The sequence below is a fragment of the Triticum aestivum genome, chromosome 7B (genome assembly GCF_018294505.1).
Source record: "Triticum aestivum cultivar Chinese Spring chromosome 7B, IWGSC CS RefSeq v2.1, whole genome shotgun sequence".
NCBI lineage: Eukaryota > Viridiplantae > Streptophyta > Magnoliopsida > Poales > Poaceae > Triticum > Triticum aestivum.
Genome location: NC_057813.1, coordinates 622309041 through 622335755, shown reverse-complemented (window position 1 = coordinate 622335755; position 26715 = coordinate 622309041). Strand labels below are relative to the sequence as shown.

The 26715-nt window shown below is 45.5% G+C and overlaps 1 protein-coding gene and 1 pseudogene across 12 annotated transcripts; both read right to left on the bottom strand.

Annotated features, from left to right (window-relative positions):
- Positions 1 to 3378: 3378 nt before the first annotated feature.
- On the bottom strand, positions 3379 to 7897 carry LOC123159076 (uncharacterized). 12 transcript variants are annotated; one of them, XR_006479502.1, is made up of 7 exons: positions 7083 to 7897; positions 6789 to 6917; positions 6435 to 6593; positions 6260 to 6349; positions 4506 to 5671; positions 3810 to 3989; positions 3379 to 3522 (listed from the first exon to the last, which is right to left on the bottom strand). XR_006479502.1 is itself a non-coding variant. In XM_044576878.1 (6 exons), the coding sequence occupies exons 3-6, from the start codon at positions 6439 to 6441 to the stop codon at positions 3470 to 3472; spliced, it is 480 nt and encodes a 159-aa protein (XP_044432813.1). In that variant the 5' UTR covers positions 6442 to 6593; positions 6789 to 6917; positions 7083 to 7897; the 3' UTR covers positions 3379 to 3469. The 12 variants fall into 12 exon arrangements, 3 of the variants coding, with proteins under 3 accessions (XP_044432813.1, XP_044432812.1, XP_044432811.1); XR_006479496.1 differs by having other exon boundaries at positions 6435 to 6512; XR_006479497.1 differs by having other exon boundaries at positions 5432 to 5671; positions 6435 to 6512.
- Positions 7898 to 13350: 5453 nt separating this feature from the next.
- Positions 13351 to 15791, bottom strand: LOC123156277 (G-type lectin S-receptor-like serine/threonine-protein kinase At2g19130; annotated as a pseudogene).
- Between the last annotated feature and the right edge of the window lie 10924 nt (positions 15792 to 26715).

The window sequence follows — 26715 nt, the reverse complement described above, 5'->3', positions numbered from 1 at the left end:
TGCATCCGTCTAAAACTGCATAGCCCTGATGTGTTTTGCCCTCCAACGCAATCCCATATTCATACGCCGACTAGTCTACATGTCCTTTATCTCACAAACCTACAAACCAAGGGAGGGAAGCTTTGCGGGTGTTCGGACGCCACACCTGCTTCTGACACTTCAGACCCACCCAAAACCTGCTCCCTCGCCTGCGTCGTTACCCACTCCAAGTGATCAGCACCGCTTCAGAGCGTCAGCGCGCATTCAAGCCGGCCCAGAGCGGACACAACCTCTTACTAGAGCTCAGATTGAAGCGGCGCGCTGGTTGAAAGCGCCGCCGGCTCCACATGCCTTCTCTCCACATTGAAATGGCATCTGTCCATCCGCCTTCCTTCATTAAACCAGCGTGTCTGCCGAGGAACCTACTCTGCTTCCTGCATGGGAGCCCCGTACGTCCGTCCGCCAACCAGCCGGCATTAAACACCTCGCCGCTTGGTGCCTAGCACTCACCCGCTATTTAATTGTGGCCAAGCGACCAACATCAATTGCATCACACCTCTGCTCCATTCTCCACATCTGTGCACCACATCCTTCATTTCCTTGAGCTCCAAATCCCTGTTGGTCAGCCTCTCCGGCGAACAGAAGAAGGAGCTCTCCGGTAGTGCGGCCAGCTGAAAGACCCGCCATCGGATACAAACTGGCTTGCCAGCGAGCTCTTCGGAGGGCAGCGTTGCAGACGAGCCAATGGACAACAAGTCGGCGGCACCACCCTCGCCGGCCGAGGCCAGCATCACCATGGGTGAGGCGCGGGCGCACTTCACCGACAAATGTAATGGAAGAGCAGGAGGTGGTATTCCCGCATACACATGCGGACCAGAGGTATAACCTTCGGCTCCTCGATGAGCACCAGCTCACGGAGGACTAAATGGCCAGCACGGGCATCGGGGCAGACATCGATGAGCAGAAGGCGCTGCTCCTTTCCTACCACGCCGTACGCGACATCCATCGTTAGCGATGGCGGCTTCGTGTCCTGCAGGTGAAGAAAGAAACCATGATGTGGAGATCAGCGCGACAGTTGCGGAATTTGACAACAACACCGACAACGTAGCCAGCTCCACGTCCGTCGGAGGTAGACTTGGTTAGAATAGGAATAGCATAGTATGCTATATTTTAGTTAAGTTATGTTATAAATGCAATTGTTTTGTTTGTTTTATATAAAAACCATGCGGTATGCATGTAATTCGCCCAGTTTGTTGGAATGCGGCTTAAATTTATTGCCCCCGAATCCCTCGTGTTGCCTCTAGAGCGACTGAGGGGCTAACCCTAGTCCTCGTTGTTGCAAGCCCCTCTCCCCTCCCGGTCCCTAGAAGAGACCGCTGGATTAGACTACGCGCCACCGGTGAAGGGGTGGTGGGAATCTCGCGGCCATACCGCAGCTTCCTGGAGGGGCAGTGCATATCACTACTAGGGAAAAGCCTAGCAGCGGCGCGGGTTTTAGGCCTATCAGTAGCGCGGGCAGGAGCGCTACTGATAAGGCGCTACAGATAATGCTTAGCAATAGCGCGCCTGGATCCACGCTACTACTAAATTGACTTAGTAATAGCGCTTCTTCAGAACAGCGCTACTGGTAATTACTAGTAGCGCTTCTTTTTTCCCGCGCTACTACTATTATTTAGTATTTTATTTCTTTTTTATTTTATGTTGTATTCATACATCATTACACAAGTTTTCATACAACAGGAATTTAGAGATTGTTTTTACATCATAATGAGTTATTACATCACGGGGTGAAAGAACCGTGGACTAGTTTCAAGTGGATGTCCATCCACTTAAAACTAATCCGCGGTTCTTTCACCCAATGATATAATAATATCATCATCATCATATCATTAACAACTTATCATCATAATACATCATTGTCATATAACACCTCCTCAAGATCATCGTTTTCATCAATGACATCACATAGCAAATTGGTCACTAGTCGTAATCACAAGTACTCCTCATTATCAACTCTAACACATTACCACATAATAAACATATTGTACATCATAGTACCTATTACCTTCGATTAAGACCTACTACATTTTCTAAGATAAAATAGCAAAAAACAAGATAGCCCCTGACTCTCCATTATGGAGAATGGAGATTAGCCTGTCTCCAATTCTTGCCTTTTGCTGAATGTTACTTCCAAGAACCTCCTTGCAAATGTCCATACATTTCTTCCATTCTTTGATGAACATGTGTTCATGGGTTTTAGAAATCCGATATGCACAGGTGAGCTCCGTAGATTTACCTGGCAGTATGTTCAGAACTGAGAGGCGATCATGCAGAGACATTAGATGAGGCACACAATCTATCGGGAGTTTCTGCCGAAAAACATAATAATAAATTCATAGTTAGCAATGATGTACTAGTTTTAGAAGTATGAAAAAGATGCGCGGATGTCGTAATAGTAAAAAATCTAACCAGGGTATCTCCAGAGAAGTTACCGTGGTTCAACACATGCACTAGTGGCACGTATTCACCATAATTTGGAGGAGTTCGATAATAGTTATTGTAATTCTCAAGAAGAGTACAAAATGCGATCAGATGATTTTTCTCCTTATACGTTAATTCGGTGCCATCGGTATAGTGGGTTTTATCTACCATCTTCCGCACAGTCTTTGAAGAATCAAAATAAGCTGTCAATGGAAATAAGCTATCAACTATTTTGAAATAAACAATATAAATTAGTTAATAACTATGTTTGAGAAACTCACATAGCGGTACAATCGGAAGCGTATCAACAAGGACCCAAATGTCCATATTGTCTTGCTCGATGTCAGGATCACCAAGATCCATGGTGACAATCATACCCTCATAAAAACCATACATTTTGCAAAGTGCTTCCCAATTTTGGCAACCAAAATGGGTTACGCTCTGAGCATTGCACAGATTTACTTCAAAATCCATATCATGATGGGTCCTTAGGTGTATTTTCTTTGTTTCAAAATTTTCATGGTCTTCAAAATCCATCCTCTCCAAGACATAGCGTCTTGCATGGCATGGAATAAGCTAGTCGAATTGTAAAATATGAAAATTAGACATTAAAATAGTTGAAGTCATGCTTAATTACGAAAAAAACACTTATCGTTGTTGCGTACCGTTTCACAATCGAAGGTCACCTCGAACTTCTATGCACATTTGGCCTTTCAATAATATAGGTACTATTTTGTGCAGCCCATTTTCTTGTTTACATTCAGCCTTTTTATACAGTCAAATAATAATTCAATCTTGGAGTTGGTCCAGTATACTTTTCAGCCCATTCACATATATGCGGCCCATATTCATACAAATGATTCTCCTTTTCAATAAATTTTGCAAATAATTTCATAATTCATCACTAAATGTGTTTACATCACAGGCCATAAAGCCCTACAAAATAGTATCACATGTTCCTATACAAAACTATCAAATCATACGTACAACAAAACAGAATACAAAAAATTTAGTTCAACAAAAATAAATTTTCTTCCTCTTTCATCTTCCAGAACACAACACCTGTCATTGAAAGGATCGACCATTAGAAGCATATAGAATACAAGGGAAACAATCAAAATAAAGAAATGAAAGGCACACACAATGAAAATTACGACAACATCAATATTTTTTATATTGCCATACAAACAGAAATGTAATATGATTGCTTAGGACATATGGCATTATCGACAAGACAGCAAAATTTAGAGTGCCAGCCCAGGAAGAAGGCAAAGCATATTTTACAGTGCGAGCTCAGGATGCCACCATGCAAACTAAACGGAGGGCAAGAGAGCAGGACGCAACTCTACCTGGAAATGCTGCTAGCCAGCGACAGAAGTAAGTTGGTCGGAGCCAAAGAGGGGACTGCCAAAGAAGCCAAGCATGCCGACGAGGATGAGGTAACCGGTGATTGTCTCCTGGTTCTCCTTGATCTTGCCCTCGAAGTTCTTCCGCTCCAGGTTGTCCTGCTGCAGCTCGTCCTACACCGCCTAGAAACAAACAATTCAGATGAACAACTGCATAGATCATACCTTGTTTGCTTATCTAGACCAGACACTACTACTATTTGTGAATATAGCAAATGTAAAAACAATGTAAATGGTGAACAACACTTGAGAATATATCAACAGATTAAGAGCATATTGTTTAGCATCACACAGATAGTAGCACAATGCTACATGCAACTATTAGGATAAAGTAGAGCTTCTACATTACATAGTCAGATATGAAAGACCAAGCAAACTGTTCCGAAAAAGACAAGTTACAGAGCAATCACTTAACAAGTAGTGCCAACATGAGTAAATCACATAAAGAAGTGCAATCTAATATCACAGCTGCCAAAACACCATATCAATATTCTATACAGACCGAAAAAGAGCATGCGCTGCAGGACATATAAATATACCATGAGCATTATTTCTACAAGTAAAATGCATATAAATATTACAAACATGCTACTGGGTACTAATCAGCCAGAGTAGTGTCATGGCTACCCGAGTTATCACCTAAACATAGCCTCAAAGAGGATGGCCAACGCTGCCTGCACTAGAGTCACCATGTTGCATGTAATTCCATCAAGACAAATACAATCAGCATCAGGATCAGAGGTTCAGAGGAAGAATAGTGAAGGCGTTTATGCTATAAACGACAAGGAGATGATGCCAACTCTAACGAAGTAGGCATAGAGTAACAAAACAACTCCATTACACTTAAGCTGCTGCTACCTGCATACACTAAATGGAACCAGAAGTATGTCGACTACTAGACAACCATGAATGATGCCCAGGAGTATTGATTTGGAAACAATAAATCCTCCAATACTGATAAATTTTGGAGTATTAATTCGAAGATGACCTATACTACAGTACAGTGCAGTGCATAAGAAGGAAGGAATCCATTTTCACAATCTGAGGAAGAATAAGAAGGAACCAAGCATATGAAGGAGTATTCAGTTTACTCATGTTGCTGCTACAGTACAGTACTGCTGCTATAGTACAGTGCTCCAAGAATAATATGAAATGTGGACTAATCGGAATAATCTGGTCTAATGTAGACAAATGTGGACTACCCTACTCCAACATGCTACTCTAACTATCAAAACTACACCAAATTAATAGGGGACATCACTGATCCTCACTGTCAAACTACTCCACCAAAGACAAGTACTAGCATGCTTTGTTGTAACTAGATTCACTATTTAGTCAAAGGAAATACAACACAGTTCAAGAAATACTCCACCAAAGACAAATCGTACACTAAACTACTGCAAGAAACTACTACTACTACAACAACTACTGCAAGAGAGAAGAGATAAGAAGAGGGAACTACTGCTTGCAAGTCCCAATTTAACAGCAGTAATCATCAATTTAGTTAATCAAAGATGCTACTCTAACTATTCCATTTTGCAAGATGCTACTGTAAATATCAGTACCGGAGTAATCGAATGTGTTGCAAGATGCTACTCTAACAAGATGCTCCAAGTTGATACTCCAAGATACTACAAGCAAGTTCATCCCACAAGAAGAGAATTCAGACAAGAATCTGTTCCACACACACTGTTCATTCAAGCAAGCTGAACATAGGTCTTTCCATGGAGGAGAGAGCATAGACTCGATCGCCGGCCTTGTGCCAAATCCCCCACGCCTTCCTGTGGGGCCTTCACAACAATGACCTGCAAGCAGAACACACCAAAAACGAAGTCACACATGCATGCTACTAATGCACAGTCCTGTAGTTGTTTGGTTATTATTTTAGATTAATATGAATAATTCAATATGTATTATTTGTTTAAAAAAATCAAGTTGATAAGTTATGCTAAACTATTGTTTCAAAGAAATATATTAGAATATTAAATTTAACATGCATTAAATGAGAGTGCCCCACACAGAGTGTAAGTAAGACTAGCATATAGTAGTTTGTCTTGTACAAAATGCTTCTAATCTAAGTAAGCATGACAGTGTACACGTTAGAGCTTTGTCATGCATGCAAATATTTTATGAGGAGAACTAGATACATGGATGTGACCATTAGAATGCATAGGTGTGTAGGGGAGCTCCCCGGCATCGCTGCTATCGTGATTGACCAATGAAACAAAAGGTTACAGGGAGCTTTTAAGTAAAATCTGTTTATGCACACAGCAAATCTGAAAATGTGAGCTCGGTATGCTCTCTAGTAGTCTCCAGTGAGCTGATCCTGCTAATCTATCTACGCAATGGTGGTGAGAGATGGGGATGCCAGTAGAAGGAACTAGCAAGCATACCACATGCAGGGCCAGGCGAGAAGACAGGTGCCTAGACGGATAGCATTGACAACAGATACGCTTCATAGGCATGCAACACAAGACGGATATCTGCAGGTCTTTCTTTAGAAGAGGCATTGTAACTAGACTATTGTTTACTACATAACCCAAAACTGAATCATGAAACAAACCTTACCATCCATGCACTGTAGACAGGATCTTTCTCAGGCAGGTACGATGGTTGTCTCTCTTTCAGCTGGATTTTCTTAGCCAACTGTCTTGTCGATGAAGAACCACTTCTTCAGTGTTTTCTTGTCACTGTAGGTGTGGAGGAAGTTCATCAACAGAAGAGTACCTGAGAAGAAGAATTAGATGCGTCAGGAATCAATCAAATCAACACCAAATCGAATCAGGAAGAAGAATCGCGTGTTCACATAGGTAGTTGCAATGCCCAGGTTCATCTTGTTGGCGTGGAACTGGCCTGCTCACGGCCACGTGACGCTTGCACTCGTGCATGTAGCAGGGGCGCCAGACCAGGAAGCGCGCGTACCTGGAAGAAGATGTCGGTGGGGAAGCGCAGGGACTTGACGGTGTAGTAGGCGATCTTGTCGAGCATCGTGTTGGGCACGTGGTGCTTGGTCAGATCGATCGACATGTCCGCGGTGTACGTCTCCCATGGCTGCGGCAGCGAAACCAACTAATGAATCACACACGACGGCGGCGCAACAAGTAAATAAAATTACAGCGCACATCGACCGCACGCGCGCTCCCATCTGGCGACCCGTCGCCGGCGACGGAACCGAAACGGGAAAAGCAGAGCAGAGGAAGCAAGGGAAGAGCGTACCCTGAAGCAAGACCACTTCCACTCGGTGTCTTCCTCACGCACCAGCTTCTTCGACTGCTCGATCCCCCTAGTAGCTGTTGATCGCCACCTCCTTCTTCTAACCATCGCCCTTGGCCGCCTCCGCCTTGACCACCTGCGAGGCCGCGGAAGTGGACATCATCCGCACCAACGTGCCCTTGCCGCCGGTGAGGGAGGTCCTGGCCCCCGGGGACGTCGCGGTGGTGGCGAAGAGGCGGTTGGCGCCAGCGCCGGCGCGGCGGAGGAGGACCGATCCGGCCATCCGCGAGCTCATCTGGCCGCCGAGAAACGCCTTCGCGAATCACAATCCGGGACGAGTCGTCTGATGTTGACGCACGCTTGCCCTTGTTGCTGTGGTGGGTGGGTAGGGGTGGGGTGGGGTTGGGGGGTTGCGCTGAAGACCTTGCCTTCGAGCGTGGTGCCCAGGCCGTCGGCGCAGATCTGGCACACGCCCCCAGCCCCGTCCCTCTGCCGCCGTCGCGGGTCTGGAAGCACCGCCTCGCTTGCTCGATCTGGGTCGTAGACGGTGGGGGTGACAGCGGATCAGGGTGGGAGGGAGAGGGTTTGGGTTGCGGCGGCGGCGGCGGCTGTGGGTGTGAGCGAGACGGAGGAAGGGGGAGCGACGAATCCCGCCAGGGGAGGTGATGGGTGCGGAGGTGATGTGAGAGTCAAAGGGAGGGGATGGATCGGGGTGGGTGGGAGAGAGAGGCGGCGGCAGGATGGGGAAGGAGGGGGCGGCGATGGGGGGCCATCGTCGCCGATCTGGATCGGGGAGAGGGGAAGAGAGAGAGGCGACGACGGGTGTGTTCTGGGGGAGAGAGAGGCGGCCTCGGGCTGCTAGGGTTTGGGTTGGGCTACAATGGGGTGAGAGGCGTGGGAGGCGTTGGATCTGTTGGATATGGACGGTTCAGATCAGCTACAATGCGGTGATCCGCGAGAAGAGTTCTGATTGGTTGGAAAAATCATTGATTTAAAATAGTTTTCAAGTCCTAAAAAGAGAAGGATTTTGTGAAGCAACTATCAAAAATATTTTGCAAAAGGGCACCACACAAATTTTCACTAAAGTTAGACCACATTTTATGGATGAGCACCAATTTGTATGCATTTTTTATCTTTCTAGCTATTTTTAATCATTTTTCGAGTGGCAAAAATGGGTTCTTTTGTGAAGAAGCTATCAATTATTTGTTGCAAAATTGGACTCCAACAATTTTCTAAAATAATAGTACATATTTAATATACAATTGATCAAATGGTTGGGTGTCGAAAGTTTCGACCCACCTCTGGTGAAAAAGACAAATTTCCGTCGATCCAGCTGGAAGCGGGTCAAGTTTGAACTGCAGCTGCCTTATAGCTTGCTCTTTAATTTTTCCAAAAATCATTTTTAGGTACATAAGTATCTATTTAATCAGAGAAACACCAAAACTTTTCCAATATTCAACAACTAGCTAGGAACGGCCATGCCCGCCGTTTTGACCGTATTTTGAAACGGGCATAAAAATTTCAAAAAAAAACCAAAAAATTAGAAAACCTTTGAATTGTATCATTATATGTGACCAAGTTACTAGCAAAAATAATAAATTTGTAATATGACAATTATTTTAATAAAGTATTATCAGAAACGAGCTATCAAGTGTGAAGATTCATGGCTTTCAAGCCAAATGATCAATCTTATGGCGACATTCATGACATAGTTTGTTCAAATGATCTCATATTGTGCACAAGGGTGCATCCTGGAATGGCAGACAATGTTGCCTAAGGAAGTTTTCATTTTCTTTTGGAAAAAAAATCATTTTCCATTTTCCGAGTGCCCAAAATGAGGTATTTTTGTGAAGGACCTACCATATATTTGTTGCAAAATTGTACCAAATCATTTTTCTAAAATACTAGGACATATTTAATGCACAATTGAAAAAATGGTTGGGTGTCAAAAGTTTTGATCCACCACTGGTGAAAAAGACAAATTTTCGTCGATTCAGCTGGAAGCGGGTCAAATTTGAACTGTAGCTACCTCGTAGTTTGCTCTTTATTTTTTCCAAAAATCATTTCTAGGTACATAAGTATCTATTTAATCAGAGAAACACCAAAAAAATTCCAAGATTCAACCACTAGTTAGGAACGGTCATTCCCGCCGTTTTGACTGCATTTTAAAACGGGCATAAAAAAATAAAAATAAAAAATTGGAAAACCTTCGCATTGCGTCATTATATGTGACCAAGTTACCAGGAAAAAATATAAAATTGTAATATGGTAATTATTTCAAAAAAGTGCTCATGGAAACGAGCTATCAAATGTGAAGATTCATGGCTTTCAAGCCAAATGATCAATCTTATGGCCACATTCATGGCATAGTTTGTTCAAATGATCTCATATTGTGCACAAGGGTGCATCTTGGAATTCCAAACAATGTTACCAAAGGGAGTTTTCATTTTCTTTGAACGGAAAATTCATTTTCCATTTTTCGAGTGCCCGAAATGAGGTTTTTTTGTGAAGGACCTACCATATATTTGTTGAAAAATTGTACCAAATCATTTTTATAAAATACTAGGACATATTTAATGCACAATTGACAAAATAGTTGGGTGTCAAAAGTTTTGATCCACCTCTGATGAAAAAGACAAATTCCCGCTGATTCAGTTGGAAGCGGGTCAAATTTGAACTGCAGCTGCCTCATAGTTTACTATTTAATTTTTCCAAAAATCATTTCTAGGTACATAAGTATCTATTTAATCAAAGAAACATCAAAAGTTTTCCAAGATTCAACCACTAGCTAGGAACGGTCAAGCCAACCATTTTGACCGCATTTTGAAACGGGCATAAAAAATTCAAAAAAAATCAAAAAATTGGAAAACCTTCGCATTGTGTCATTATATGTGACCAAGTTTCCAGAAAAAATAATAAACTTGTAATATGGTAATTATTTTAAAAAAGAGTTCTCAGAAATGAGCTATCAAGTGTGAAGATTCATGGCTTTCAAGCCAAATGATCAATCTTATGGCCACATTCATGGCATAGTTTGTTGAAATGATCTCATATTGTGTACAAGGGTGCATATTGGAATGGCAAACAATGTTGCCTAAGGAAGTTTTCATTTTCTTTGTACGAAAAAACCATTTTCCATTTTCCGAGTGCATGAAATGAGTTTTTTTTGTGAAGGACCTACCATATATTTGTTGCAAAATTGGACCTAATCAATTTTATAAAATACTAGGCCATATTTAATGCACAATTGACAAAATGGTTGGGTGTCAAAAATTTTGATCCACCTCTGGTGAAAAAGACAAATTCCCGTCGATTCAGTTGGAAGCGGGTCAAATTTGAACTCCAGCTGCCTCATAGTTTGCTATTTATTTTTTCCAAAAATCATTTCTAGGTAAATAAGTATCTATTTAATCAGAAATACATGGTTTGATGGTGAGACATCGAGGTTTGGACGATGGCCGAGAGCCCCAACTCTAGAGCGCGTAAGCTCGCATGCCCGCCGCGTGGTCATCGTGTGACCGTGGCATTGCCATGTGTTCTGGGCTGCCTAGGCATGTCTAGTGGGTTTGGCACTCCCCATGTAGGTGCTACGAAGAAAATCACAACATAAGATTCTCACAAGGAGACCGATCGATGCTCAAACATGAATAAGCAGCCAAGTGTTTGGTTTGCGGTACGGGAAATGCACATGGCTAATGGGCTTAAGTTTTGGCCGAGGATGATCAGTTACTAAGAAGACCGTCTTCACAAATTTTCACCTCAAAAGGAGGATCCTAGGTGGTACTTGCTTTACAAAGTACCACACTGGATATAAATACGAATGTTGAAGCTGGGCTCAAAATAATGAATGGATTGAGCTGGCATTTGGTGGAGGATGGTTATTTGGGCATAGGAAAGCACTGTAGAAAATGGATACCATTTGGACATGCCAAAGTGGTACTTCCTTCACAAAGTGCTGCTCTGAACAGAATAGGAAAATGAATATTTTCGAATTATTTTTGAACTCGGCAAGGAAGGTTTTTAACATATTTAATGAAGATATGACCCAAAAAATTTATGAGATTTTTTTGGGAATTTTAGGAACGACAGAAATATAGGATGCTTCACAACTTAGGGCAAAAACTGCCACATGGACATGACACATAGGCAAAACTGATGTGATGGCGCCTAGTCATCACAACCCACCATAATCTACAAAGCTATGACCATCTATATTGGTCGTTAACAACTAGAAATAAGGCAGCGGACTAGCACTGTTTGCTTTGTGACCATTTCGTGTAAGGAAATTACAACCTTTCTTACCAAAATGGTCGCAATGGTTTAGGGTTTGTAGCTCTCCGAACAGCTTTTGACCAATTGGTCTGAAATGGTCACAGATCTATGACCAATTCTTCGAGGGTCACTGATAGAAGGTCACTAATTGACATATTTCTTGTAGTGCTCCTTGTTGGCTGCCCCTCCTCCTCCAAGCTATATATACTAGGGGTTTTGCTCTATTGTTTCATACAAGTTTTGGAGCCTCTCTAGTTCTTCTAGTTCTAGTTCTAATTGGTCCTAATTGACTAATTAGAGCTAGGCTAATCCTCTTGTTCTCATAATTAGAAGGATTGTGTGGTTCTAATCTCCTCCCTCTAATTCTTCAACAACGATTAGCTCTGGACGGCGAAGCGCCATCGGATCGTGAAAGCTCCATGCTTGCAACCAAGTAGAGAGGCCATTCTTTCGGTCTTCAGTTCGAGGGACTGTTCGTGAGCGGTACGAGAGATCTCTCATCGACGGTATGAGGGACTCCAAGTACGATCTACACCGACACATTCTTCTACCGCTGCAACTCAGTGACGGTAACGATCATGATCTCAACCCGTTATGCATCTTCATATTGATCTTGGGTGCTCGTAGATGTGAAGTTTTTTTTTGTTTTCTACTATGTTTTCCAACAGTCAGGGCATGCAGCCCAGATCATGACCACAATTATCATCAAGTTTGTAGGTGGAGTGAGTTTTGTCGCATAGAAGGTGGATTCGGAAGGATCGATGTTTTATCTTGTAAGGAATTGTTGAATAATACTCCCTCCATTCCTTGATATAAGGTGTATAGATTTTTGAGAAAAACTCCGAAATATAAGGTGTATTGCGTTGCATCACACGTTTGGATAACTTTTTTAGGGATTTGATTACATTTCCTTATATCAAGCAAGCTCCTCTATTTTCTCATGTCAATTAGTCAGCTGTAATCTCGCCCGAAACTTGTGAAATTTTTCCTCCGTGTGTGTTCTATAATTTCCGTGCCAAAAACTATACACCGTATATTTAGGAATGGAGGGAATATATAATATGGATGTGTGCATCGCTTTATGTAGAGGCCAGGGGTTTAACCTCCTTTTCAAAGAAAGTAAAATTTCTTGCTTCAAGAGGTAACCCCTTCAAACCAACATGCTCAATAATAGCATTCGAGACAAAGCTCCAATGGTCAGTTTCATTGCATTTTTTCAAGAGCTATTTCTTGTAAGCTTGAAATCACCACCCATCACACAAGGTAGAGGATTACCATGATAAACCCGAGACAATGTTGATAAATCATAATGAACGTAATTATACTTTTCAAAGTACAATGGCAAAAGTCAAGGAGACGGTAAACTTCAGTGACTATTGGTGCAATCTATCATTTTCTTGTCGATTATATTCACTCCTACGGTCCTACCTAGACGACAGATGTGAGGCGAGCTTAGCCATATAGCCACCTATATACTCAGTATCTTGATAATGGTTTCGTGATCTTCAAAAATGTCTTTCGGATTAAAAAAAACGCCACCAGACGAAACTACTTTCTCATGTTGATCAGTTGGAGCATTTGACGTGAGAGGAACGAAAGGGTGTTTAACAATCGCTTCACGCCATTAAAAGTGTCATTGATGAAATCAAGAATGTGAAATGGCAAGCCTAGGACGATCTGATCGTCGTTTAGCTCCGTGTTGCTGGTGGTCATCATGTTGAGTTTTCGTATCTTGTCTTGTTGTTTTAGCTTTGATTTGTTGGACTTGTAGTTGCTGAATAGGTCGTGCTTACTTTCCTCTCTCTTTAAAAAAATGCATGCAGCTGTCCTAACGCAAAACTACTTTCTTATGTCATCGGAACTCTTCCACACGTGCTTTGACAGTAGTACGTAACGATGACTTGAACGCCTAGTCTGAATGGGTAACTTCAGTCGGCATACGTGCTTTCTCATGACTTGAACGATGTATAAGAAGATCTGCGTAGCCGCGCCGGGTGGATTACATGAGCGTGACGAGGTGCTGCAGAGCCCGCGGAACTGGCGGCGCGTGAACCTGGACGGCGCCCTCCAGCGCCTGAACGACCTGCGCCATGGTCGGCCGTTGCCCCTCTTGGTCCTGATGCACCAGCACGCCACCCAACATGCCCGCTCCAGCTCCTCCGGACTCACGTTTCCACGCAGCCGCGGGTCAGCTACGGCGCCCACCTCCCCTTCCATGACCTTCCCCAATGCCCACACGGGGAAGAAGGTCCACGAATCACTGCTCCCGCTCCCTGCCGCCTCCACCGCACTATACCCCTCGGAGTTTCGTCGTCCTGAGATGAGCTCAAAGAGCACCATTCCAAAGCTATACACATCCGCCTTGGCACTGATGGGCTGCCCGGAGATCCACTCCGGCGCCAGATACCCGATGGTGCCCCGCATTGTCGTCAGCGCGCGGCTGAAGTCCCTCCCCACCAGCTTCGCCATCCCGAAGTCGGCGATCCTCGGGGACATGTCCTCGTCTAGCAGGATGTTCTCCGGCTTAATATCGCAGTGTATGATGCACTCCTGACAACCGTGGTGCAGGTAGGCCAGCCCTCTTGCCACGCCAACCATGATGTTGTACCGTTCGCGCCAGCTTCGGCTTGCGCCGCTGCCAAAGAGATAGCGGTCAAGGGAGCCTCTGGCCATGTACTCGTACACGAGCATCTTCTCATCATGCGACGGGCAGAACCCGAAGAGCCGAACAAGGTTCACGTGCTGGATGAGCCCCAACGTGTTCACCTCCGCCCGAAACTGCTTGTCGCCCTGCCGCCCACCAAGACTTTCAAGCTTCTTCACTGCCACTTGGACTTGGATTATGTTGTCTCCCTTATGCCGCTTCAGGACACCACGGTACACCGAGCCAAAGCTGCCGCCGCCCAGCCGCTCTGAGAAGTTCTTCGTGGCGGCACGGAGGTCGCCGTAACTGTACACGGCCAAGGAGGATCCCTTCTCGTTTTCCATTCTGGCTAGTCGTCTCCTCCGAGCAAGGAGAATCCTCCAGGCCAGTATCACCGACGCGCCTAATGCTACAACGCCGACCAATGGGATGCCGAAAACAAGCCATAACTTTCTACCTCGTTTCTTCCTGTCTGAGCCGTGCAGAACTTGCAATCCTGCTTCTGAAAGCCGGAGATGGAGGTCTGACCCAGAGACGTCGGAATCCACGTAGAGCTGCTCAAGGTTGCGGATCTCTCCATACCAGACGGTGCATCCCACGTCCCCGGCGGAGAAGGCATAGGCTTGGCAAGAGCAATTCTTTTGGCAAGTCGATTCGCACTCTGCTTTGCTCTGGGCAACGGCCACGGAGACCGACTCGTCGGGGAGCTTCACATTCGGCAGCGCTAAGAATCCGTCCGCCGTCGACCCGTTGTGCGCGCATGTGAGCTGCGAGCTCCGGCGGCAGCCACCACTCCAGTCGCTCAGCGTCCAGTCCCCCTCGGACACCGGAGCGAACCCGGGCGGGCACCGGCACGGCAGTTGGCTCCTCTGGTCGCAGATGCCGAACGCGCCACAGAGCGCGTACACTTGGCACTGCATGGTGGGCGCGGTCCAGAACAGTTGCCAGCTCTGCCTCGCGGGCACCCAGATGTACAGCTTCGCCTGGCCGGTGAGATCAAGCACCAAGCGCGTGATGGTCGTGTTGTCCGTGATGACGTTGGTGAGACGCCGGTACGCCGACGTCTCCTCGTACGACGTGATGCTCCCCGTTGCGTCCGGCAGCCTCTCGAAGACTTTCCACGTCCAGACGCCGCTCCGCCAGTACGCGCGGGAACGGTTCCACATGTAGAAGAACTCACTGGTGCCATTGGGGTCTATCATGTCCGTGAACATCCCCGGAGCGGGGTCTTGGGCGTTCCGCCATGATGTCAGCGTCTGGTACTCACCGGTGAGCTTGTTCTCTCCGATCCACGCCCCCGGCACGTGCGTGTCCGTCGGGTGATCGAAGCTCTGCCATAGCACGGTGGAGGAGTTGCCGCCGTCGACAAGGACCAGGTTGCCGTCGTCGCGGATCTCCACCGTGTTCGAGCCCCGCGACGATGACAGAGACGAAGACGAGAGGTTTGAAGACCACACGACGACCGGCAAGGCGGAGGCGTTGGTGGGACCGACGAGCTCGAGATTGCCATCGGCGGCGGACACCCGGAGCTCGGCGGACGCGACGCCGGACAGGGGGGTCGCGCGGTTGCCGACCCAGACGACGGTCTGGCCAGGGATGTTCTTGTACCAGATCCCCAGGTAGAACCTACCGTCGGAGCTGCCAGCGGGGCTGAACAGGCCGAGCTCGAACCTGCCCTGTGCGGAGACGAGCGTGTCGTTGCCCCGCAGCGGACGCCGCGCCGAGACTTTCGCCGCTGCACCCACTGCGAAGCACAAAGCAAGGGCTACGCAAGTGGCAATGAACATGACTGACATGGTGGAGCACTTCCGTTTGCCGGGGAATGCTCATGGATGTCAACGCTCGTGGTGATCCCGGCATATTAATGACCTATCAGTTAAACGTTTCGTGCATGGCTGGTGTGATCATGAATTGGCTTGACCGGCGAAAATGTGATCGATTTGACTAAAGACGTTCCGTTATCGCTGACCCAACAATCACGTGGCTGACTATCGTTTCGTTTTTCACGGCCTCATGTCTTTTGATGAGACGCTTTCATGCTAAGTTGGATCTAACAAGAGGCTAACGCGTGCTTTGCTGCGCCGTTCTTCACACCTGAAAATAACTTTTTTTATATCTATAGATTATCATGATCAGTTGTTTTGTTTTGATTTTATCTGTGTTGGCTTTGTGTTTTAAATTCTTATTGGTGGTGTTCTTTTTTCATATATTCTATCATGTTGGGTTGATGTTGGGGTATTATTTTTTCAAGAGAAGAAAGAAGTTATTTGATGTGTGGTTGTGAAGCCTTTGCACATTTTGGCCTTGGCGTCAGCCCAGTGATGATTGTTTGAGTTTCTTGGGAGTTCTTATTTTATGCTAAGGGTCTGTCTATATCACATCTAGATGTGAGATAATATCTCACATCTAAGATGATGTCATTCTTTTTGTTAATTGTCCAGCCAAGCTACTGTTTATTTTTTGCTTTTTTTTATTCGGCTCAGTTTCTGGAAGAAGAAACGCAAAGAACGTCCAGCCAACCTGCTGTTTTATTGTTTGTTTGCTTTTTTTTATCCGGCTCAGTTTCTGAAAAAAAAAGGAAACAAGGGCGCACGTACCAGTTGTTGAATTTCCTACCTCCTACTCTTAAACACTCACTTATAGCCGCTAGAACCAAGGGCTGTTCTTGCATAATGATAAACACAAACACTTAATAACTCAGTTAATTAGCGTCAGATCTGGTCACTAGCTCCCTGAAAAAATCTAGTTGCTAGCTACCGGTAAAAAAACTGATCGCTAGCTTTTTCCGGAAAAAACTGCTCGCTAGTCCAAACGTCGATTTGTTAGCTTTTGCGTCTGATCGTTATACATTTACAAGTACATCTCTCATTGCTAGCTTGTAGGCTACCAATGTTTTTTTCTTTTTGTCTTTTGGTTTTTGCGTTTTTCACTCTTATTATTTTATAATTAATTTTCTGTAAGGAACAAAGTTGGGTCAAAACATATTTCAAAAAACATGTTCATGAATTTAGATATTTTTTAAAATTATAAAAAATGTTAGCAAATACCAAAAAAATTCTAATATATGATGAACAATCCTTTAATATATGATGATCATTTTCTGAATACACACAATTTTTTTTTTGCAATATACAGTGAACATTCTTTTTTGGTACATGATGAACTTTATTATATACGATGAACTAAAAGCGAACTTTTTCATATACATTGTTCTAAAAGCAAACAAGAGAAAACAAAAAAGAAAGACAAACCCAAATAGAAAAAATAGATAAATAAGAAGAGAACAAATAATGAGCACATTTTGATTTGTTCTAAAAAATAGATAAACACGAACAATTTTAGAAGAATGAACAAATTTACATATTTCAAACATTTATTGAAACTTGTGAATTTATGAAAAAAGAGAAAAGAATCATAGGAAATGAGATCAATTTTTTAAAATAGAAAAAATAAAAGTAGAGAAAAACCAATGAATAAAATGATAAATAAAAAAACATGGAGAAAACAGAACAAAAAATGTATCCTAGCTACTTGGGCGGGCTCTTCTGCAGTTTGTTCACTAACGAGGGTGGACATGCAGCTAGGACAAAAAAAGGTCGGACCCCTACTAGAAGTTGAGGGTGGACTCTCAACTGGGAAGGAAAAAGGTCGGGCCCTAGTTGCGAGTCGAGTTTGAACTTGCAACTGGGACCAAAAAGGTTGCCATACTTGCGAGTCGAGGGGTGGAGTTGCAACTAGGAAAAGAAAAGGTCGAGTCCCAGTTGCGAGTCGACGGTAGAATTGCAACTGGGAAAAAAGATCGGGTCCCAGTTGCGAATCGAGGGTGCATTCGCAATTGGGACTTAAAAAGGTCGGGCCCCACTTGTGAGCCGAGGATGGACTTACAACTCACACAAAAAAGGTTGGCCCCAGTTGCGAGTCGAAGATGGACTTGCAACTTGGACAAAAAAAAGGTTGAGCCCTAGTTGCGAATAAAGGGTGGACTTACAATTCAGACACAAAAGGTTGGACCCTAGTTGCGAGTCGAGGGTGGACTTGCAACTCGGACAAAAAGGTTATGCCCTAGTTGCGAGTAAAGAGTGAACTTGCAACTCAGACAAAAAAGGTTAGTCCCCAGTTGCAAGTCGAGGGTGGTCATGCAACTTGCGAAAAAAAGTCTACCCCATTTTGTGTCGAGAGTGAATTTGTAACTAGGACAAAAATGATTGAGGCCTAGTAAAGAATCGAGGGTGGACTTTTAACTGGGACAAAAAAGGCCGGAGCCCCGTCGCGAGTCAAGGGCAGACTTACAATTAGGACCACAAGTGTCGAGACCCGGTTGTGAGTCGAGAGTGGAATTGCGACAGGGAAAAAAAGGTCAGGCCTCAGTTGCGACTCGAGAGTGGACTTGGAAATCGGGCAAAAAAGGTCGGACCCCAATTGCGAGTTGAGAGTGGACTTGCAACTAAGAAAAAAGTCATGTCCTAGTTACAAGTCGAGGGGGGGGGGGTTGCAACTGGGACAAAAAAGTTCGAGCCCCAATTGCGAGTCGAGGGTGCACTTGTAATTAGAAAAAAGTCGGACCCCAGTTGCGAGTCGATGATGGACTTGCAACTAAAAAAAGACTGGGTCCCAGTTGCGAGACTAGAGCGGACTTGCAACTCCGACAAAAAATTTTGGGCTCCAGTTGCGAGTCGAGGACGTACTTGCAACTGGGACAAAACAATGTCAGGCATCAGTTGTGAGTCGAGGACCGACAAAAGCGAAGCCAAACAGGCCTAGACAACAACATGATATCTAATAAACAAAAAGCAACAAACGAGGCGGAAGGTAGAGAGAGCGCTTGCATGGAAATTACAGGAAATAAAATAAATGGTGAATTTATTTATTTATTGAAAATTATGAATTTAAAAAGACCAAAAAGAGAAAATAGAAAAACAAAAGTTGAAAAACAAATGAGGAAAAAAACAAGGGAAAACAAAACAAAAATCTTATAGCAAAGAGTTATCCTACAATAATGCACTTAGATTTGAGGTATTATTTCACATCTAGATGTGAGACAACAAACCCGAAAAACAGAACATAGGCTCCAGTAGTGAGTTGGGGTGGGCTTGGGACTCGGACTACTACGTGCCCAGTTGCGAGTCGAGGGATGGACTTGCAACTGGGACAACTATGAAACTACGAGACAAGCTACAAGTCAAGGGTTGACTTACAACTGAGATGAAACAAACTATGGTCCTAGTTGCGAGTCAAGGGTGGACTTGCAACTGGGATTAAAACGAGAGGAAAACCAATGAAAGAAAAAAAATGATAAAATATAAAAATAAAAAATCATAAAGAAAAAACAAAAGAAAATAGAAAAAGTATCCTAGCTACTTGGGCCGGCTCATCTGCGGTTTTTTCGCTATCGAGGGGTGGACTTGCAACTGGGACAAAAAAAGATCGGACCCCTAGTGGCGAGTCGAGGGTGGATTCGCAACTGGGACAAAAAAGGTTGGGCCCCAGTTGTGAGTCGAGGGTGGACTTGCAACTGGGACAATAAAAGGTCGAGCCCGAGTTACGAGTCGATGGTGGACTTGCAGCTATGAAAAAGGTCAATTACCCCCGAGAACGTCAATTCCACAACCCAACCCAGCCACGCCTAGTTGCGTTAGCATTGAAGGCGTTAAATGTAGTGGGGGACAAGACCAGTAATTGCGAATTGAGGGTGAGATGAAACAAACTATGAGCCCAGTTGCGAGTCAAAGGTGGACTTGTAACTTGGATGAAAAACAATAGACATGGCTAGCTGCGAGTCAAGGGCGCGCTTGCAACTGAGAGAACTATGAGTTGAGTTGCGACTCGTGGATGCACATAAAACTGGGACAACTACAAACTACGAGCCCAATTGCGAGTCAATGGTCGACTTGCAACTAGGATAAGACAAACTACAATCCAGTTGCGAGTCAAAGATGGACTTGCAACTGGGATGAAAGACCAAATACAAGCCCAGTTGCACGTCAAGGGTGGGCTTGCAACAGGGAAAAAAGAAACTATGGGCCTAGTTGCGATTCGAGGTAGGACTTGTAAATAGGATAACAAAAACTACGAGCTCAGTTGTGACTCACGGGTGGACTTGCAACTGAGATGAAAAACATAACACATGCCGAGTTGCGAGTCGAGGGTGGACTTGCAACTAGGACAACAAGAAAATAAGGGCCCATTCGCAAGTTGGGGGTGGACTTGCAAGTAGGACAACAACAAAACAGTGATCCCAGTTGCGAGTCGAGGATGGACTTGAAATTAAGACAACTACAAAACAACGAGCCAATTGCGAGTCAAGGGTAGACTTGCAACTGGGATGAAAAAGAAAAACATGTCTAGTTGCGAGTTGAGGGTGGGCTTGCAAATGGGAGAAATATAAACCCAGTTGCGAATGGAAGACGGACTTGCAACTAGGACACCTACGAAACTACAAGCCCAATTGCAGGTCAATTGTCGACTTTAGTTGGGATGAAAGACGAAACACGTGCCCAGTTACGAGTCAAAAATGGGCTTGTAGGGGTGGACTTGCATGTCAGGGGTGGGCTTGCAACTGGGACAAAAGTGGTCGGGTCCCCAGTTACGTGTTGAGGATGGAGTTACAACTGGGACAAAAATGGGCCAGGCCAAGTTGCGTATGAACAGTGCACTCACAAAAAAATCGGGCTTCTTACATATTAGGGTTAGACTTGCCAAAAAAAGGTTGTTGCCTGTCATTGTAGTGTTTAAAAGCAGATCCATCCTCGGGTTACCTCTGCTCCAAAGACAAAGAGGAATGAGAGAGAGAGAGAGAGATGAGAAGAACTGATGAGCCAGCGGTCAGCTCATCTCTTCAACTTATACAAACAACTTGTCTTTTCAACTACAACACAGAAAAATCAAACCACAAAGAATGTCCCAACAAAAAATGTACGGTGTGCCGAGCCTCAAAATGGACAATGGGCGAGTGACACCGGATGCACAGGACTAGACAGCCCCGATAAAAGAATTGCACGAAATTAATAGCGACGGGTCAAATGGACTGGAACTTAGATGAAACATCGTTGAAACTCATCTATATGAGTTTTAGCAATTCGATACATGATTTACTTACATGAACACAAAAATCGAAACAAAAAAAAACATGCATCAACGATTGTACGGTATATACACCCACAAAGGAGATGCATGCACACAACATATGACATATATGCATTCATAGCATCGCAGTGGGAGAAAAAACAAAAAAATAAAGAAAAGATAAAAGGCCTCAGTAAATGCAAAGGATGTAGCGAACGGAGACAGTTTAGAAAATAGACAAAAAAAGAAAGAAAAAACAGACAAAGACAGCCCACGCTGCCACACACATGGGCCAGCCCAAGCTGCCACGATGCACGCTTCAGCTGCGCGAGCACAGCACGCTCCAGCTCGAACGAGGACAACCGCGAGATTAGCATATGCGTGAATTTTTGGGACAAAACAAATCAATGAGAGACTTTAAAAAAAAATCAAGGATGAGGGAGTTAGATGTGAGATAATATCTCACATCTAGATGTGAAATAGCAAACCCATTATGCTAAACCCATGGAATTGTTATTGTGACGCTCGCATAGGTCAGCACACGAAGCTCTTGCTCGCTCAGCTTGGCTCCTTGCTCCCCTCACTCGTTTAGTTTTTTTCGCTCACCCCACTGCCAGCTCAGAAAAAATCGCATGTCTATTTTTATTTGAAAAGGTTAGTTAAATTAAATGATGGTTAAACAACTTTAAAAATATTATGACTTTTAAAAACAATGAATTTTAGATAAATTCATGAATTTAAAATATATTCATGGCTTCAAAATGTTCACAAAAAAATAGTTGCGCCCTGCCGCCCGGCGAGAGCGCCACCGGGCAAAGCCCGGCTGGTGTCGGTGGCGACGGGGCTCCACTCCCTTCTTTCCCACTCCCTCCTTTCCTGGTGTTCTGCGGCGCATGACACAGGGCCTTGGCGAGGAGCGCGTCGTTCGCGTGGGACGGTGCGGCGGTGTCCTGGGTGGCGTGCCGGTCGTGCGGCTGTCTGGCGGCGTGGCGGCGGTTGCGTGAGGTCAGGTGGTGCGAGCCTGGGCGTGGGGATGGCGAGGATGCAAGCTGCGGTGGTGCTCCCTCGTCAGATCCCGACGGCAGGGGTCAAGGGGCGTGCCGACAGGTACGCTGGTGGCGGGGCGGAGCTGTAGTGGTCCGTCGGCTGTAGATCTGGCGGTGGCTGCAGGGCCGGCTGGTGCAGTTGACGCGGGTGGTGGATGCGGCCACCTTTCTCCTCGCGATGGGGGACCGCCAGTGGCGTGTGGAAGTGGTGGTGCGTGCCCAGTGGCTCCGGTGCTTGGAGCTCACCGGGCGACGCGGGTAGGGCAGTGGCCGGGCATGGCCGTTGCTCCAGCCGTGGACGGCGGCATGGGGAGGTCCGGGCGTGATGTTGGCCTCCCGATGTCGTGGCGGTGTCATGGTGGCTCGACGGATCTGTCAGCGGCGGCGGCCGGCTTCTCCGGCGTCGTCTCGTCTATGATTGGACCGTTTCGACCTTCTTCCCATCTACTCGTCGCCCGAGCGCTACTCCCATCGAAGGGCTGGCCCTCTCCCAGCTGCGGTCCATCGCTCGTCTCGCGCCCCGTGCTGCAGGACCGAGCTTGTCTCGTGCACAGTGCAGTAGGACCAAGCTCGTCTCGCGCTCGGGGTAGTAGGACGGGTCGGTGGATGCCAGCTCTGGCCGGCCTATTGGGTCTCGATGCTGGGGGTCGCCCAGGGCGGCGAAAGGTGGGACCTTTTGGTTCGTCTCTTTGGTTGGGGTTGCGACGGGTCTCGGGTGAGGTGGTGTCAAGGTCTTGGATACCAGGGCAGCGGCCCTGGTGGTGGTAGCGCGGTGCTCTTGGGCAGAGCCCGTGGCTTGGTGCTGCCCGATCACCATGGCCGTGTGGGTGGCGTGGTTGCCTAGGTGTGACGTTTGGTGGCAGTGAGTGTTGGCCGAGGTGAAAACATGTTCTATCTTCGAACGGATCGGCGGAGGCGAAGATCCACTAGTAGAAAATAGGGCATATGTTCGGGCCAGATAAGCCCATTAGTCCCGGTTCAGTCACGAACTGGGACCCATGGGCCCATTGGTCCCGGTTCGTGAGGCCAGGGGCCCGTCGGGCCTCGTGGGGGCATTGGTCTCGGTTCATCTGGCCCCTTTGGTCTCGGTTGGTATGACGAACCGGGACCAATGGGCCTCGCTCCTGGCCCACCACCATTGGTCCCGGTTGGTGGCTTGAACTGGGACCAAAGGCCGCCCTTTAGCCCTGGTTCATGCCACGAACTGGGACCAATGACATGCCTATATATACCGCTCGCCCCCGAGCAGAGCAGTGGAGTGCCCTGTTTTTTCTGACCGTTGAGGGGAGGGTTTTGTGGTGCTCTAGCTCACCTCCTATGCACATGAGGTGTTCGATGGAATGCCCGAGCCACGCTACTTAAGCTTTCTCCTCTCCAAGCTCGACCTCCAAGCTCCATTTTCCTCATTTGTCTAGGTTTAGCGGTCCGTCACGTCCCGTCCCCGTCTTCACCACCGTCGATCGCCCGCGCCGATCTCGTCGCCGGCACCACCGTGGTGAGCCTCTTGTTCTTATCTTCTTTCTGAAAGGAAAAAAATTCTTACTTGTATGTTTAGATAGGTACTTGTATAATTTTCTTACTTCTATTATTCCTTCTTATTATTTAGTGCGATGGTTTTGGTATCCGCCCCCGTCGGCCCTCGTCCTGTCTATGATTCGGATGTGGTATATATTATCTTTATAACAATTTGGTTCATTTATTATTTATGATAATTATGCCGACCAATGTGAGATAGATTTTATTTATCTAAGAGGTATGTGAACCAGAAATTCCAACCGACCCTATTGTCGAGAGGTTAAATTTAGTTGAAGAAGAAAACAATCTCTTGAGGGAAAAAATAAAAAAAATTGAGGAGGAGAAGATGATATTGGAGTTGCATGTTGCGGATGTCGTCGATGATCACAAGATCAAGATGAATGCAATGCGCTTGAAGATTAGAAAGATTAAAAAATATGTCATTCATACCGAGGTGGTATCATTATGCCGTTGGATCAATTGTTACCTTGGTTGCGATTATGATCGTATTTGTTTTCGCATTGAAATGTTTTACATAGTTTTCATGTATGTTTTAATTAATTAGATGCTCTGGAGAGCTATATGTTGTTCAACAAGAACTATGTATGTACTTTGGTTTTATAGTGATGATGAATTGATATTAATTGGGTCACTTAATTATCTATTCATGATGTTATGTAATGGTTTTTGACACACTTAATTATATATAATGCACAGAGATGAACCGGCAATGGATGCACGATGACAGACACACCTCTGAGTACATTAAGGGTGTGCATGATTTTTTCAAATTGGCTGAGGTAAACAAGCAGAATGGTTTTATGTGTTGTCCATGCCCTCTCTGTGAGAATACGAAGTCTTACTCTAACCGGAAAACCCTTCACATCCATCTGCTTGAGAAGTGTTTCATGCCACACTATAATGTTTGGACCAAGCACCGAGAAATAGGGGTTATGATGGAAGACAACAAAAAAGAAGAGGACGATGACAACTATGTGCCCCCTGAATATGGTGATGTTGCAACGTGGGAAGCTGTTGAAGATCAAGAGGAACCAGATGATGTGCCCGATGTTGATCTCCGCCGGGTCATTGTTGATGCAAGGAGTCAGTGCGAAAGTGAAAAGGAGAAGGTGAATTTCGATCGCATGCTAGAGGATCACAAAAAAGGTTTGTAACCCAATGGCGAAGATGGCAACACAAAGCTCGGTACCGTACTGGAATTGCTGCAGTGGAAGGTAGAGAATGGTGTGCCTGACAAAGGATTTGAGAAGCTACTGAAAATATTGAAGAAGAAGCTTCCAAAGGATAACGAATTGCCCGACAGTACGTATGCAGCAAAGAAGGTTGTTTGCCCTCTAGGATTGGAGGTGCATAAGATACATGCATGCCCTAATGACTGCATCTTGTACCGTGGTGCGTACAAGGATTTGAACGCATGCCCGGTATGCGGTGCATTGCGGTATAAGACCAAATGAGATGACCCTGGCGATGTTGACGGCGAGCGCCCCTGGAAAAGGGTTCCTGCCAAGGTGATGTGGTATGCTCCTATAATACCATGGTTGAAACGCCTGTTCAGAAACAAAGAGCATGCCAAGTTCATGTGATGGCACAGAGATGACCGTAAGAAAGACGGGAAGTTGAGAGCACCCGCTGACGGGTCGCAGTGGAGAAAAATCGAGAGAAAGTACTGCGAGGAGTTTGCAGGTGACGCAAGGAACGCATGGTTTGGTTTAAGCGTGGATGGCATTAATCCTTTCGGGTAGCAGAGCAGCAATCACAACACCTGACCCATGACTCTATGTATCTATAACCTTCCTCCTTGGTTGTGCATGAAGCGGAAGTTCATTATGATGCCAGTTCTCATCCAAGGCCCTAAGCAACCCGGCAACGACATTGATGTGTACCTAAGGCCATTAGTTGAAGAACTTTTACAGCTGTGGATTAGAAACGGTGTACGTGCGTTGGATGAGCACAAACAGAAGGAATTTGACCCGCATGCGTTGCTGTTTGTCACCATCAATGATTGGCCTGCTCTCAGTAACCTTTCAGGACATACAAACAAGGGATACCACGCATGCACGCACTGTTTAGATGACACCGAAAGTATATACCTGGACAAATGCAGGAAGAATGTTTACCCGGGGCATCGTCAATTCCTTCCGACCAAGCATCAATGTCGAAATAAAGGCAAGCACTTCAAAGGCGAGGCAGATCACCGGAAGAAGCCCGCCATGCGTACCAGTGGTCACGTACTTGCTATGGTCAATGATTTAAAAGTAATCTTCGGAAAGGGTCAAGGCGGACTATCTGTTCCGAATGACGCTGAGGGACACGCACCCATGTGGAAGAAGAAATCTATATTTTGGGACCTACCCTACTGGAAAGACCTAGAGGTCTGCTCTTCAATCAACGTGATGCACGTGACGAAGAACCTTTGCGTGAACCTGCTAGGCTTCTTGGGTGTCTATGGGAAGACAAAAGATACTGCGGAGGCACGGGAGGACCTGCAACATTTGCACGAAAAAGACGGCATGCCTCCAAAGTAGTATGAAGGTCCTGCCAGCTATGCTCTTACCAAAGAAGAGAAGGAAATCTTCTTTGAATGCCTGCTCAGTAGGAAGGTCATGTCTGGCTACTCATCGAATATAAAGGGAATAAAAAATATGGCAGAGAAAAAGTTCCAGACCTAAAGTCTCATGACTGCCACGTGATTATGACGCAATGCTTTCGGTTGCATTGAGGGGGCTTCTACCGGAAAACTTTCGATTAGCCATTGTGAAGCTATGTTTATTCCTCAATGCAATCTCTCAGAAGGTGATCCATCCAGAAATCCTACCAAGGTTAAGGAGTGATGTGGCGCAATGTCTTGTGAGTTTCGAGCTGGTGTTCCCACCATCCTTCTTCAATATCATGACGCACGTCCTAATTCATCTAGTCGACGAGATTGTCGTTCTGGGCCCTGTATTTCTACACAATATGTTACCCTTTGAGAGGTTTATGGGAGTCATAAAGAAATATGTTCGTAACCACGCTAGGCCAGAAGGAAACATCTCCATGGGCCATCAAACAGAGAATGTCATTGGGTTTTTTGTTGACT

Bases quoted from the DNA above. Each gene is read 5' to 3' on its own strand.
- LOC123159076 (XM_044576876.1), bottom strand. From the start codon at position 7,187: ATGGTTAGAAGAAGGAGGTGGCGATCAACAGCTACTAGGGGGATCGAG. The intron at 6,918-7,082 runs GTACGCTCTTCC...TCGCTGCCGCAG, and splicing joins GGAAGTGGTCTTGCTTCAGG to CCATGGGAGACGTACACCGC. The intron at 6,513-6,788 runs GTACGCGCGCTT...TCGACAAGACAG, and splicing joins CCACCGACATCTTCTTCCAG to TTGGCTAAGAAAATCCAGCT.